A 15,569-nucleotide genomic window follows, 5' to 3' on the forward strand; every position below is an offset into this window, starting at 1 on the left:
ATATATATATATATATATATATATATATATATATATATATATATATATATATGTGTGTTTAAAAATAATTTTTACATTATCCATGTTATTGATAAAAAAAATCTTCTTTTTATATAAATAGTAATATGAAAAATCAGGAAAAATAATGTATTTGACCGAAAAACCTGATTTGAACAATCAGTAATTTTTCTACTAACACATTCCCTTTAAGTAAAGTTAGATCATAAGACACTATTCCTAAAATACAATGTGGGACATAAACAGCACTCAATACTTTCGCTATATATATATATTTTTTGTATTTTCTTTATTTTAGTTTTTTTTTATGAGGGTAAAGTGATAATGATCCTCTAAAGAAAAAAATACAATCCACGCTAAAAACTAAATCAAGTAAAAAGTTTCTTGAGGATTAGTGTTATTCACCCCCATAGACAATAAATAACTTCATATTACCATATTTTCTGTGTGTCAGGCTCCGCCCCCTCAGACCCTGCACTGGCATAGCACACAGCACTGGCATAGCACACAGCACTGGCATAGCACAAGGCACTGGCATAGCACACAGCACTGGCATAGCACACAGCACTGGCATAGTACACTGCACTGGCATAGCACACTGCACTGGCATAGCACAAGGCACTGGCATAGCACACTGCACTGGCATAGCACACAGCACTGGCATAGCACACTGCACTGGCATAGCACACAGCACTGGCATAGCACACAGCACTGGCAAAGCACACAGCACTGGCAAAGCACAAGGCACTGGCATAGCACAAGGCACTGGCATAGCACACTGCACTGGCATAGCACACTGCACTGGCATAGCACAAGGCACTGGCATAGCACAAGGCACTGGCATAGCACACTGCACTGGCATAGCACACTGCACTGGCATAGCACACAGCACTGGCAAAGCACACAGCACTGGCATAGCACACAGCACTGGCAAAGCACACAGCACTGGCAAAGCATACAGCACTGGCATAGCACAGTCTGATCAGATTTACCCAGATAATTCCTTGAAGGTGTCTGGCACTGCCATAAAACTGGCAAGAGTAATAAAAAAAAGTATAAATAAATGTTTCAGTGAATTAAAAACAAAAATAGTAAAATGCCATCATGCCCCTTTAATGGTATGGCAAGAATGGAAGTGGTGAAAGGGGCTTTCCAGTGGACGGCAAAGCTGCGTCTTTCCTATACAAGCTATTCAAAGGAACATATCTAAAGGAGCGTTGCGCTAACATGTCTCATCTCTAAAAGTAGAATGCCCCTTTAAGGCGGAGTGCTGCTTATGTCCCACCCTTTTTCCGGGTCACCTGGAGGCAGCCATTTTTACTTCTCTTACCTGAATTGTCCCAAAGATGTCAGCAGCATCTAATGATTTGTTAAGGTGCATGATACTGGTGGCCTTCATTGTGGGTAGCACCTGACATACCGGTAGTGATCAGTCACTGCGCCGCCGTGCGTTTCCATTTGTGTGAATGTATGGTGTAACCACGTGCGCTAGTAAAAGGAATAATTCTGAACCAATCAGACACTTCCTTTTCAAAAGGGGGAGGAGCATTGGAGGATTGCTCGGATTTGATTAGTTAGGTCTGATCCACAGGTTTCTTCACATTTATTGATTAGCTGGACTGTCGTCTGCTGTCTAGTAACCCTTTCCAATCATCTCTCCAGGACTGAAGCCTCCGCTTCGGTGATGTCACTAATAAATGGCGGTTGTGGCAGGCGGTGAACAGGATGTGTTCCCAGGAAGGGTTTGGTTCAGCCCCTGCGGAGCAAAAAAAAAAAGGAAAATTGTACTTTCAATGTGTGCTATTTTCTTCTGATATCAGCCAGTTCTGCCCTTAGTTTGCAGCCATTTTTAGTAACTCTGGAGCTATCCTTTAGTCACACGGTCACCCAGGGTTCAATGAGAAACACAGACCCTACTCTCTCTGAAATGTTACATGCCTGGCGGTGAAATGAATGGCCAACCATGAAATACATGTAAAGGCTGGGTGCACAAGATGGGAATATGCCCTACCTCACCATATAGAAAAGGGGCTTTAACACCATGCTATTGTTTCTTCATGTCCTCTGCCTGTACGACCCCCAATAATAATCAGAGGTGTAACGTTACCAAATATATCAGGCCTGTCATCGATCAGGAGATCAGCAGAAACCACAGTCTTGTCCCTGGTCAGAATAATCTGCTCCAAAAACTCATGTCCAAAGTGTTTCTCCACCCAAGCGTACTGTGCGAGAGAGAGAAAGAGTCAGTACAATAGCATGTCTCCATATGGCAGTATTATAGTAGTTATATTTTTGTACATAGGGGGCAGTATTATAGTAGTTATATTCTTGTACATAGGAGCAGTATTATAGTCGTTATATTCTTGTACATAGGGAGCAGTATTATAGTAGTTATATTCTTGTACATAGGGGGCAGTATTATAGTAGTTATATTCTTGTACATAGGAGCAGTATTATAGTAGTTATATTCTTGTACATAGGGAGCAGTATTATAGTAGTTATATTCTTGTATATAGGAGCAGTATTATAGTAGTTATATTCTTGTACATAGGAGGCAGTATTATAGTAGTTATATTCTTGTCCATAGGAGCAGTATTATAGTAGTTATATTCTTGTATATAGGAGCAGTATTATAGTAGTTATATTCTTGTACATAGGAGGCAGTATTATAGTAGTTATATTCTTGTCCATAGGAGCAGTATTATAGTAGCTATATTCTTGTACATAGGGGGCAGTATTATAGTAGCTATATTCTTGTACATAGGGGTCAGTATTATAGTAGTTATATGCTTGTACATAGGGGCAGTATTATAGTAGTTATATTCTTGTATATAGGGGCAGTATGATAGTAGATATATTCTTGTACATAGGAGCAGTATTATAGTAGATATATTCTTGTACATAGGAGTAGTATTATAGTAGTTATATTCCTGTACATAGGAGGTAGGATTATAGTAGTTATATTCTTGTCCATAGGGGGCAGTATTATAGTAGTTGTATTCTTGTACATAGGGGGCAGTATTATAGTAGTTATATTCTTGTACATAGAGGGCAGTGTTATAGTAGTTATATTCTTGTACATAGGGGCAGTATTATAGTAGTTATATTCTTGTACATAGGGGCAGTATTATAGTAGTTATATTCTTATACATAGGAGCAGTATTATAGTAGTTATATTCTTGTACATAGGAGCAGTATTATAGTAGTTATATTCTTGTACATAGGGGCAGTATTATAGTAGTTATATTCTTATACATAGGAGCAGTATTATAGTAGTTATATTCTTATACATAGGAGCAGTATTATAGTAGTTATATTCTTGTACATAGGGGCAGTATTATAGTAGTTATATTCTTGTACATAGGGGCAGTATTATAGTAGTTATATTCTTATACATAGGAGCAGTATTATAGTAGTTATATTCTTGTACATAGGAGCAGTATTATAGTAGTTATATTCCTGTACATAGGGGCAGTATTATAGTAGTTATATTCTTATACATAGGAGCAGTATTATAGTAGTTATATTCTTGTACATAGGGAGCAGTATTATAGTAGTTATATTCTTATACATAGGAGCAGTATTATAGTAGTTATATTCTTGTACATAGGGGCAGTATTATAGTAGTTATATTCTTATACATAGGAGCAGTATTATAGTAGTTATATTCTTGTACATAGGAGCAGTATTATAGTAGTTATATTCTTGTACATAGGGGCAGTATTATAGTAGTTATATTCTTGTACATAGGGGCAGTATTATAGTAGTTATATTCCTGTACATAGGAGCAGTATTATAATAGTTATATTCTTGTACATAGGGGGCAGTATTATAGTAGTTATATTCTTGTACATAGGGGCAGTATTATAATAGTTATATTCTTGTACATAGGGGCAGTATTATAGTAGTTATATTCTTGTACATAGGGGGCAGTATTATAGTAGTTATATTCTTGTACATAGGGGGCAGTATTATAGTAGTTATATTCTTGTACATAGGAGCAGTATTATAGTAGTTATATTCTTGTACATAGGGGGCAGTATTATAGTAGTTATATTCTTGTACATAGGGGCAGTATTATAGTAGTTATATTCTTGTACATAGGAGCAGTATTATAGTAGTTATATTCTTGTACATAGGGGGCAGTATTATAGTAGTTATATTCTTGTACATAGGGGGCAGTATTATAGTAGTTATATTCTTGTATATAGGAGCAGTATTATAGTAGTTATATTCTTGTACATAGGGGCAGTATTATAGTAGTTATATTCTTGTACATAGGTGGCAGTATTATAGTAGTTATATTCTTGTACAAAGGGGCAGTATTATAGTAGTTATATTCTTGTACATAGGAGCAGTATTATAGTAGTTATATTCTTGTACATAGGGGCAGTATTATAGTAGTTATATTCTTATACATAGGAGCAGTATTATAGTAGTTATATTCTTGTACATAGGGAGCAGTATTATAGTAGTTATATTCTTATACATAGGAGCAGTATTATAGTAGTTATATTCTTGTACATAGGGGCAGTATTATAGTAGTTATATTCTTATACATAGGAGCAGTATTATAGTAGTTATATTCTTGTACATAGGAGCAGTATTATAGTAGTTATATTCTTGTACATAGGGGCAGTATTATAGTAGTTATATTCTTGTACATAGGGGCAGTATTATAGTAGTTATATTCCTGTACATAGGAGCAGTATTATAATAGTTATATTCTTGTACATAGGGGGCAGTATTATAGTAGTTATATTCTTGTACATAGGGGCAGTATTATAATAGTTATATTCTTGTACATAGGGGCAGTATTATAGTAGTTATATTCTTGTACATAGGGGGCAGTATTATAGTAGTTATATTCTTGTACATAGGGGGCAGTATTATAGTAGTTATATTCTTGTACATAGGAGCAGTATTATAGTAGTTATATTCTTGTACATAGGGGCAGTATTATAGTAGTTATATTCTTGTACATAGGTGGCAGTATTATAGTAGTTATATTCTTGTACAAAGGGGCAGTATTATAGTAGTTATATTCTTGTACATAGGAGGCAGTATTATAGTAGTTATATTCTTGTACATAGGGGGCAGTATTATAGTAGTTATATTCTTATACATAGGAGCAACATTATAGTAGTTATATTCTTATACATAGGAGCAACATTATAGTAGTTATATTCTTATACATAGGAGCAACATTATAGTAGTTAAATTCTTGTACATAGGAGAAGTATTATAGTAGTTATATTCTTGTACATAGGGGGCAGTATTATAGTAGTTATATTCTTGTACATAGGGGCAGTATTATAGTAGTTATATTCTTATACATAGGAGCAACATTATAGTAGTTATATTCTTGTATATAGGGGGCAGTATTATAGTAGTTATATTCTTGTACATAGGGGCAGTATTATAGTAGTTATATTCTTATACATAGGAGCAACATTATAGTAGTTATATTCTTGTATATAGGGGGCAGTATTATAGTAGTTATATTCTTGTACATAGGGGGCAGTATTATAGTAGTTATTTTCTTGTACATAGGAGGCAGTATTATAGTAGTTATATTCTTGTACATAGGAGGCAGTATTATAGTAGTTATATTCTTGTACATAGGGGCAGTATTAAATTAGTTATATTCTTGTACATAGGAGCAGTATTATAGTAGTTATATTCTTGTATATAGGAGCAGTATTATAGTAGTTATATTCTTGTACATAGGGGCAGTATTATAGTAGTTATATTCTTGTACATAGGGGGCAGTATTATAGTAGTTATATTCTTGTACATAGGGGCAGTATTATAGTAGTTATATTCTTGTACATAGGGGGCAGTATTATAGTAGTTATATTCTTGTACATAGGGGAAGTATTACAGTAGTTATATTCTTGTACAAAGGGACAGTATTATAGTAGTTATATTCTTGTACATAGGAGCAGTATTATAGTAGTTATATTCTAGTACATAGGGGGCAGTATTATAGTAGTTATATTCTTGTACATAGGGGCAGTATTATAGTAGTTATATTCTTGTACATAGGAGCAGTATTATAGTAGTTATATTCTTGTACATAGGGGAAGTATTATAGTAGTTATATTCTTGTACAAAGGGACAGTATTATAGTAATTATATTCTTGTACATAGGAGCAGTATTATAGTAGTTATATTCTTGTACATAGGAGGCAGTATTATAGTAGTTACATTCTTGTATATAGGGGGCAGTATTATAGTAGTTATATTCTTGTACATAGGGGAAGTATTATAGTAGTTATATTCTTGTACAAAGGGACAGTATTATAGTAGTTATATTCTTGTACATAGGAGCAGTATTATAGTAGTTATATTCTTGTATATAGGGAGTAGTATTATAGTAGTTATGTTCTTGTACATAGGGGCAGTATTATAGCAGTTATATTCTTGTATATAGGGGGCAGTATTATAGTAGTTATATTCTTGTACATAGGGGAAGTATTATAGTAGTTATATTCTTGTACATAGGGGGCAGTATTATAGTAGTTATATTCTTGTACATAGGAGCAGTATAATAGTAGTTATATTCTTGTACATAGGGGCAGTATTATATTAGTTATATTCTTGTACATAGGGGCAGTATTATATTTGTTATATTGTTGTACATAGGGGGCAGTATTATATTAGTTTTATTCTTGTACATAGGGGCAGTATTATAGTAGTTATATTCTTATACATAGGAGCAACATTATAGTAGTTATATTCTTGTATATAGGAGGCAGTATTATAGTAGTTATATTCTTGTACATAGGGGCAGTATTATAGTAGTTATATTCTTATACATAGGAGCAACATTATAGTAGTTATATTCTTGTACATAGGAGGCAGTATTATAGTAGTTATATTCTTGTACATAGGGGCAGTATTATATTAGTTATATTCTTGTACATAGGAGCAGTATTATAGTAGTTATATTCTTGTATATAGGAGCAGTATTATATTAGTTATATTCTTGTACATAGGGGCAGTATTATAGTAGTTATATTCTTGTACATAGGGGGCAGTATTATAGTAGTTATATTCTTGTACATAGGGGCAGTATTATAGTAGTTATATTCTTGTACATAGGGGGCAGTATTATAGTAGTTATATTCTTGTACATAGGAGGCAGTATTATAGTAGTTATATTCTTGTACATAGGGGGCAGTATTATAGTAGTTATATTCTTATACATAGGAGCAACATTATAGTAGTAAAATTCTTGTACATAGGAGCAGTATTATAGTAGTTATATTCTTGTACATAGGGGGCAGTATTATAGTAGTTATATTCTTGTACATAGGGGCAGTATTATAGTAGTTATATTCTTATACATAGGAGCAACATTATAGTAGTTATACTCTTGTATATAGGGGGCAGTATTATAGTAGTTATATTCTTGTACATAGGGGCAGTATTATAGTAGTTATATTCTTATACATAGGAGCAACATTATAGTAGTTATATTCTTGTACATAGGAGGCAGTATTATAGTAGTTATATTCTTGTACATAGGGGCAGTATTATATTAGTTATATTCTTGTACATAGGAGCAGTATTATAGTAGTTATATTCTTGTACATAGGGGCAGTATTATAGTAGTTATATTCTTGTACATAGGGGGCAGTATTATAGTAGTTATATTCTTGCACATAGGGGCAGTATTATAGTAGTTATATTCTTGTACATAGGAGGCAGTATTATAGTAGTTATATTCTTGTACATAGGGGGCAGTATTATAGTAGTTATATTCTTATACATAGGAGCAACATTATAGTAGCTAAATTCTTGTACATAGGAGCAGTATTATAGTAGTTATATTCTTGTACATAGGAGGCAGTATTATAGTAGTTATATTCTTGTACATAGGGGCAGTATTATAGTAGTTATATTCTTGTACATAGGAGCTGTATTATAGTAGTTATATTCTTGTACATAGGGGAAGTATTATAGTAGTTATATTCTTGTACAAAGGGACAGCATTATAGTAGTTATATTCTTGTACATAGGAGCAGTATTATAGTAGTTATATTCTTGTACATAGGAGGCAGTATTATAGTAGTTATATTCTTGTACATAGGGACAGTATTATAGTAGTTATATTCTTGTACATAGGAGCAGTATTATAGTAGTTATATTCTTGTACATAGGGGGCAGTATTATAGTAGTTATATTCTTGTACATAGGGGCAGTATTATAGTAGTTATATTCTTGTACATAGGGGGCAGTATTATAGTAGTTATATTCTTGTACATAGGGGCAGTATTATAGTAGTTATATTCTTGTACATAGGAGCAGTATTATAGTAGTTATATTCTTGTACATAGGGGAAGTATTATAGTAGTTATATTCTTGTACAAAGGGACAGTATTATAGTAGTTATATTCTTGTACATAGGAGCAGTATTATAGTAGTTATATTCTTGTACATAGGAGGCAGTATTATAGTAGTTACATTCTTGTATATAGGGGGCAGTATTATAGTAGTTATATTCTTGTACATAGGGGAAGTATTATAGTAGTTATATTCTTGTACAAAGGGACAGTATTATAGTAGTTATATTCTTGTACATAGGAGCAGTATTATAGTAGTTATATTCTTGTATATAGGGGGCAGTATTATAGTAGTTATATTCTTGTACATAGGGGCAGTATTATAGCAGTTATATTCTTGTATATAGGGGGCAGTATTATAGTAGTTATATTCTTGTACATAGGAGCAGTATTATAGTAGTTATATTCTTATACATAGGGGCAGTACTATAGTAGTTATATTCCTGTACATAGGAGCAGTATTACAGTAGTTATATTCTTATACATAGGGGCAGTATTATAGTAGTTATAGTCTTGTACATAGGTGGCAGTATTGTAGTAGTTATATTCTTGTACATAGGGGCAGTATTATAGTAGTTATATTCTTGTACATAGGGGCAGTATTATAGTAGTTATATTCTTGTACATAGGGGCAGTATTATAGAAATTATATTCTTGTACATAGGGGCAGTATTATAGTAGTTATATTCTTGTACATAGGGGGCAGTATTATAGTAGTTATATTCCTGTACAAAGGGGGCAGTAATATAGTAGTTATATTCTTGTACATAGGGGCAGTATTATAGTAGTTATATTCTTGTACATAGTGGCAGTATTATAGTAGTTATATTCTTATACATAGGGGCAGTATTATAGTAGTTATATTCTTATACATAGGGGCAGTATTATAGTAGTTATATTCTAATACATAGGGGCAGCATTATAGTAGTTATATTCTTGTACATAGGAGCAGTATTATAGTAGTTATATTCTTGTACATAGGGGGCATTATTATAGTAGTTATATTCTTGTACATAGGGGGCAGTATTATAGTAGTTATATTCTTGTACATAGGACCAGTATTATAGTAGTTATATTCTTGTACATAGGGGGCAGTATTATAGTAGCTATATTCTTGTACATAGGGGGCAGTATTATAGTAGTTATATTCTTGTACATAGGGGCAGTATTATAGTAGTTATATTCTTGTACATAGGGAGCAGTATTATAGTAGTTATATTCTTGTACATAGGGGCAGTATTATAGTAGTTATATTCTTGTACATAGGGAGCAGTATTATAGTAGCTATATTCTTGTACATAGGGGCAGTATTATAGTAGTTATATTCTTGTACATAGGGGCAGTATTATAGTAGTTATATTCTTGTACATAGGGAGCAGTATTATAGTAGTTATATTCTTGTACATAGGGGCAGTATTATAGTAGCTATATTCTTGTACATAGGGGGCAGTATTATAGTAGTTATATTCTTGTACATAGGGGGCAGTATTATAGTAGCTATATTCTTGTACATAGGGAGCAGTATTATAGTAGTTATATTCTTGTACATAGGGGGCAGTATTATAGTAGTTATATTCTTGTACATAGGGGGCAGTATTATAGTAGTTATGTTCTTGCACATAGGGGCAGTATTATAGTAGTTATATTCTTGTACATAGGGGCAGTGTTATAGTAGTTATATTCTTGTACATAGGGGCAGTATTATAGTAGTTATATTCTTGTACATAGGGAGCAGTATTATAGTAGTTATATTCTTGTACATAGGGGGCAGTATTATAGTAGCTATATTCTTGTACATAGGGGGCAGTATTATAGCAGTTATATTCTTGTACATAGGAGCAGTATTATAGTAGCTATATTCTTGCACATAGGAGCAGTATTATAGTAGTTATATTCCTGTACATAGGAGCAGTATTATAGTAGTTATATTATTGTACATAGGGGGCAGTATTATAGTAGTTATATTCTTGTACATAGGGAGCAGTATTATAGTAGTTATATTCTTGTACATAGGGGCAGTATTATAGTAGTTATATTCTTGTACATAGGGAGCAGTATTATAGTAGTTATATTCTTGTACATAGGGGCAGTATTATAGTAGTTATATTCTTGTACATAGGAGCAGTATTATAGTAGTTATATTCTTGTACATAGGGGGCAGTATTATAGTAGTTATATTCTTGTACATAGGGAGCAGTATTATAGTAGTTATATTCTTGCACATAGGGGCAGTATTATAGTAGTTATATTCTTGTACATAGGGGCAGTGTTATAGTAGTTATATTCTTGTACATAGGGGCAGTATTATAGTAGTTATATTCCTGTACATAGGAGCAGTATTATAATAGTTATATTCTTGTACATAGGGGGCAGTATTATAGTAGTTATATTCTTGTACATAGGGAGCAGTATTATAGTAGTTATATTCTTGTACATAGGGGCAGTATTATAGTAGTTATATTCTTGTACATAGGGGGCAGTATTATAGTAGTTATATTCTTGCACATAGGAGCAGTATTATAGTAGTTTTATTCTTGTACATAGGGAGCAGTATTATAGTAGCTATATTCTTGTAGATAGGAGCAGTATTATAGTAGTTATATTCTTGTACATAGGGGCAATATTATAGTAGTTATATTCTTGTACATAGGGGCAGCATTATAGTAGTTATATTCTTGTACATAGAGGCAGTATTATAGTAGTTATATTCTTGTACATAGGGGGCAGTGTTATAGTAGTTATATTCTTGTACATAGGGGGCAGTATTATAGTAGTTATATTCTTGTACATAGAAGCAGTATTACAGTAGTTATATTCCTGTACATAGGGTCAGTATTATAGTAGTTATATTCTTGTACATAGGGAGCAGTATTATAGTAATTATATTCTTGTACATAGGGAGCAGTATTATAGTAGTTATATTCTTGTACATAGGGAGCAGTATTATAGTAGCTATATTCTTGTACATAGGGGGCAGTATTATAGTAGTTATATTCTTGTACATAGGGGCAGTATTATAGTAGTTATATTCTTGTAGATAGGGGGCAGTATTATAGTAGTTATATTCTTGTACATAGGGGGCAGTATTATAGTAGTTATATTCTTGTACATAGGGAGCAGTATTATAGTAGTTATATTCTTGTACATAGGGGGCAGTATTACAGTAGTAGTAGTAGTTACTATTCTCCTCTAAATACATCATACATCAAGTGTCATCAATGAGTAAAACACAAGTGTAAAGCTTTTATCCTCTGATACCTTTTCATACGGACAGAACTGATATCGCTTTATGGGGCTGGTGCAGATGAAGACATCAGTGCTGGAGGGAAATAAAACCCACGGTTATTACATGCCAGGTGAACATCATGTGTGTCCGGTATTAGATATTTACATGAATCAGATGTGCCAGATACGTCGGATTCTCTCCCATTCCTCAAAATCATTAAGCGAGCACTGGTCACAGTGAGATATTTTAAAGTGTTATTCTCCATCTTTATTGATGGATATTATCGGACTGTACATGTAAGAACAAGCACTTTTGCAATTTACTATTTATTACAATTTTCTGTCGTTCTTACGATATTAACTCTTGTGTTTTGTTTACAGTTCGTTGCCTTGGAGACCGACCACTCGCCCTCGGTGCAGCAGGTGCTGAGCGACAAGTTTCTGCACGGCCTGTGAATTAGCTGCGCCTGAGGCAGATATTACAGGCAGATCGGCATTTTGCAGCTTATTCTTGCACTCAGAGAATGAAAAATAAGAAAGTGATATTCGCCTGTCGGCATCCGCCTGGATACAGCGCCGGCTTCTCCGCGGTCAGGAGACGTCACTGTCCCACCAACAGCAGAACTGCTGCGGCCAGTGATTGGCTGCAGCGATCAGGTGCCTTCAACAGTGTGTCATTGGATGTTTCATGATGCCGCGTTGATCAAAGTCACCTGTGATTGGCTGCAGTGGTCTGGCTGACCACAAGAACCCCCCTTTTAGCTGACAGCATCCTTTTATGATTAGGTGGCTTGGCTCCAGGAGTGGCATGACAACAACCCGGCCAATCAAAAGAAGAGCCACGGATACCGTCAGGTCTCCCGTCCAGCAGCCACCGATTACTGATGTGGCCAATGGACCGGGTGGTGCAAATAGTTTTGCACCAACTCTAGCGACATCAATTCCATCTCTTAAAGGGTCTGCAGACTCTCGAAGGTCTGATCTGCCGACTCAGGAAAAACTTTATTTCGGCAGCCAACAACGAGGTGATATTTGCTGTTAAGTGGAGCAGTGGTGTCACCCAGCTTTCCTGCATACTGATGGTTTCCACCAGTAGCTCAGATACAAGAGTGAAGACTCAGCAATTAAACGCTCACTTGGGTAAGTTGGACATTTCTTTCAAGGCCTCCACGGCGCCATCAATCGGATCCAGATCCAAGAAGAAATTCTTTGCTTCCCAGATGCTTATAGCTTTCTCCTGAAGAAAAGGAAATAAACTGGGCAATAAAAAATATGCAAAAAAACTAAAATATATACAAAAAAAAATATCCATGGACTGGTAATACTCCACTCGAGAAACAGGTGGGAAATACAAAAATAAAAAGTGGGAGCTCCCCAATAACTTACACTCAGTCCAGGCTTCAGATTCTCGTACTGCTCCGATACCCAGAATCCTCTACGGTTATTCAGGTCAATGTAAGGCTCCTTGGGGTACTGAGCTCTGTATTTCTTCAAGAAGCCGCCCTCGAAGTCCGCCAGCACTCCATCCATGTCCACCAGCACCCTGAGGCGCCTGGCAGAACTTACAGAGGAAGAACAGGACCGGCAGCTCTGGAGACCTGCGGTGAGAGCGCCGCCCCCGCGGAGCAGCCTGGGTAGGGACATGACGCCGGGGGAACTAGTCGCGCACTGTGCGGGGTCCACCGACACTGCGCTTGTATTCATGGAGCATCAGATCCGCACCTATGTAAGAGGATGGGATGTGAGGGGGCTCTCCGGGGACGCCTGTGCTATACGCATGTGTGATATCACCCCGTCGGGGCTACCATTCAGGTCCCAGGAGGAGATCTTGTTCTTCTTGGTGCCAAGTCTCATTCATTCAGCTGCAGCGATCTGTAGGGAATCATAGATTGTATATGTCACTTGTAGTCCGAAGCATCATGAATGCAACAAGCAACGTCACTGCAGGGTGTGAGCTGCAGACCGGAGCCCAGCAACAAGGGACTGCAGCAGTGTCCTCAGCATGCAGAAAGGTCTGCTGCAGCATGTCATGTAATGATCACAATCACTGCATGCACCGACCCCCCGACCCGCAGACACAGGGAGGGCTCGGGATCACTGCATGCACCGGCCACCCGATCTACAGACACAGGGAGGGCTCGGGATCACTGCATGCACCGGCCCCCCCCGACCTACAGACACAGGGAGGGCTCGGGATCACTGCATGCACCGGCCACCCGACCCGCAGACACAGGGAGGGCTCGGGATCACTGCATGCACCGGCCACCCGACCCGCAGACACAGGGAGGGCTCGGGATCACTGCATGCACCGGCCCCCCGACCTACAGACACAGGGAGGGCTCGGGATCACTGCATGCACTGGCCCCCCAATCTACAGACACAGGGAGGGCTCGGGATCACTGCATGCACCGGACCCCCCCCGACCTACAGACACAGGGAGGGCTCGGGATCACTGCATGCACCGGCCACCCGACCCGCAGACACAGGGAGGGCTCGGGATCACTGCATGCACCGGCCCCCCGACCTACAGGCACAGGGAGGGCTCGGGATCACTGCATGCACCGGCCACCCGACCCGCAGACACAGGGAGGGCTCGGGATCACTGCATGCACCGGCCACCCGACCCGCAGACACAGGGAGGGCTCGGGATCACTGCATGCACTGGCCCCCCAATCTACAGACCCAGGGAGGGCTTGGGATCACTACATGCACCGGCCCCCCCGACCTACAGACACAGGGAGGGCTCGGGATCACTGCATGCACCGGCCACCCGACCCGCAGACACAGGGAGGGCTCGGGATCACTGCATGCACCGGCCCCCCCGACCTACAGACACAGGGAGGGCTCGGGATCACTGCATGCACCGGCCACCCGACCCGCAGACACAGGGAGGGCTCGGGATCACTGCATGCACCGGCCCCCCCGACCTACAGACACAGGGAGGGCTCGGGATCACTGCATGCACTGGCCACCCGACCCGCAGACACAGGGAGGGCTCGGGATCACTGCATGCACCGGCCCCCCCGACCTACAGACACAGGGAGGGCTCGGGATCACTGCATGCACCGGCCACCAGACCCGCAGACACAGGGAGGGCTCGGGATCACTGCATGCACCGGCCCCCCCAACCTACAGACACAGGGAGGGCTCGGGATCACTGCATGCACCGGCCACCCGACCCGCAGACACAGGGAGGGCTCGGGATCACTGCATGCACCGGCCCCCCCGACCTACAGACACAGGGAGGGCTCGGGATCACTGCATGCACTGGCCCCCCAATCTACAGACACAGGGAGGGCTCGGGATCACCGCATGCACTGGCCCCCCAATCTACAGACACAGGGAGGGCTCGGGATCACTGCATGCACCGGCCCCCCAATCTACAGACACAGGGAGGGCTCGGGATCACTGCATGCACCGGCCCCCCAATCTACAGACACAGGGAGGGCTCGGGATCACTGCATGCACCGTCCCCCAATCTACAGACACAGGGAGGGCTCGGGATCACTGCATGCACTGGCCCCCCAATCTACAGACACAGGGAGGGCTCGGGATCACTGCATGCACCGTCCCCCAATCTACAGACACAGGGAGGGCTCGGGATCACTGCATGCACTGGCCCCCCAATCTACAGACACAGGGAGGGCTCGGGATCACTGCATGCACCGGCCCCCAACCAACATAAACAGGGAGAGCACTGCATCTCTACATGCACCGGCTTTCCGACCTACATACACAGGGGGGCTCTGCACTGCATGGACTTCTGATGCCACAGACTCTCATCCTTCCTGCCAGTTCCTGTCCTGCTGCCCTGTAAGAGCTGGCGGCCTCCTCTATTTAAAGAAACAGGCGCCTTCTGCTTGTGTTTCTGCTCTGCATAGCAACTCTCCAGGGGAGGGAGAAATATTAACCCCTGCAAGTCTGTATTGTATCTAGTCAGCAAGGGGATAGATAGAAAGAAAGATAGATAGATAG

At 38.9% G+C, this 15,569-nt stretch overlaps 1 protein-coding gene across 3 annotated transcripts in view; it reads right to left on the reverse strand.

Moving 5' to 3' along the window:
• NT5M (5',3'-nucleotidase, mitochondrial) overlaps positions 1-15,569 on the reverse strand; it is a 27,588-nt gene continuing 12,019 nt past the window's right edge. The window contains exons 1-6 of one of the 3 annotated variants that reach the window (XM_073648499.1): positions 15,330-15,497; positions 12,981-13,466; positions 12,731-12,831; positions 11,628-11,688; positions 2,126-2,240; positions 1-1,774 (exon numbers count right to left, since the gene is read on the reverse strand). In XM_073648499.1, the coding sequence (XP_073504600.1) occupies positions 1,629-1,774; positions 2,126-2,240; positions 11,628-11,688; positions 12,731-12,831; positions 12,981-13,298 (741 nt within the window). In that variant the 5' untranslated portion in view covers positions 13,299-13,466; positions 15,330-15,497 and the 3' untranslated portion in view covers positions 1-1,628. Of the gene's footprint in view, positions 1,775-2,125; positions 2,241-11,627; positions 11,689-12,730; positions 12,832-12,980; positions 13,467-15,325; positions 15,498-15,569 lie in introns of those variants that run through there. The other 2 variants (XM_073648501.1, XM_073648500.1) reach the window with 2 other exon arrangements.

This window comes from Phyllobates terribilis, unplaced genomic scaffold, assembly GCF_046119375.1.
Source record: "Phyllobates terribilis strain yellow unplaced genomic scaffold, ASM4611937v1 Scaffold_9__5_contigs__length_417890890, whole genome shotgun sequence".
In the NCBI taxonomy this organism is placed as follows: Eukaryota; Metazoa; Chordata; class Amphibia; order Anura; family Dendrobatidae; genus Phyllobates; species Phyllobates terribilis.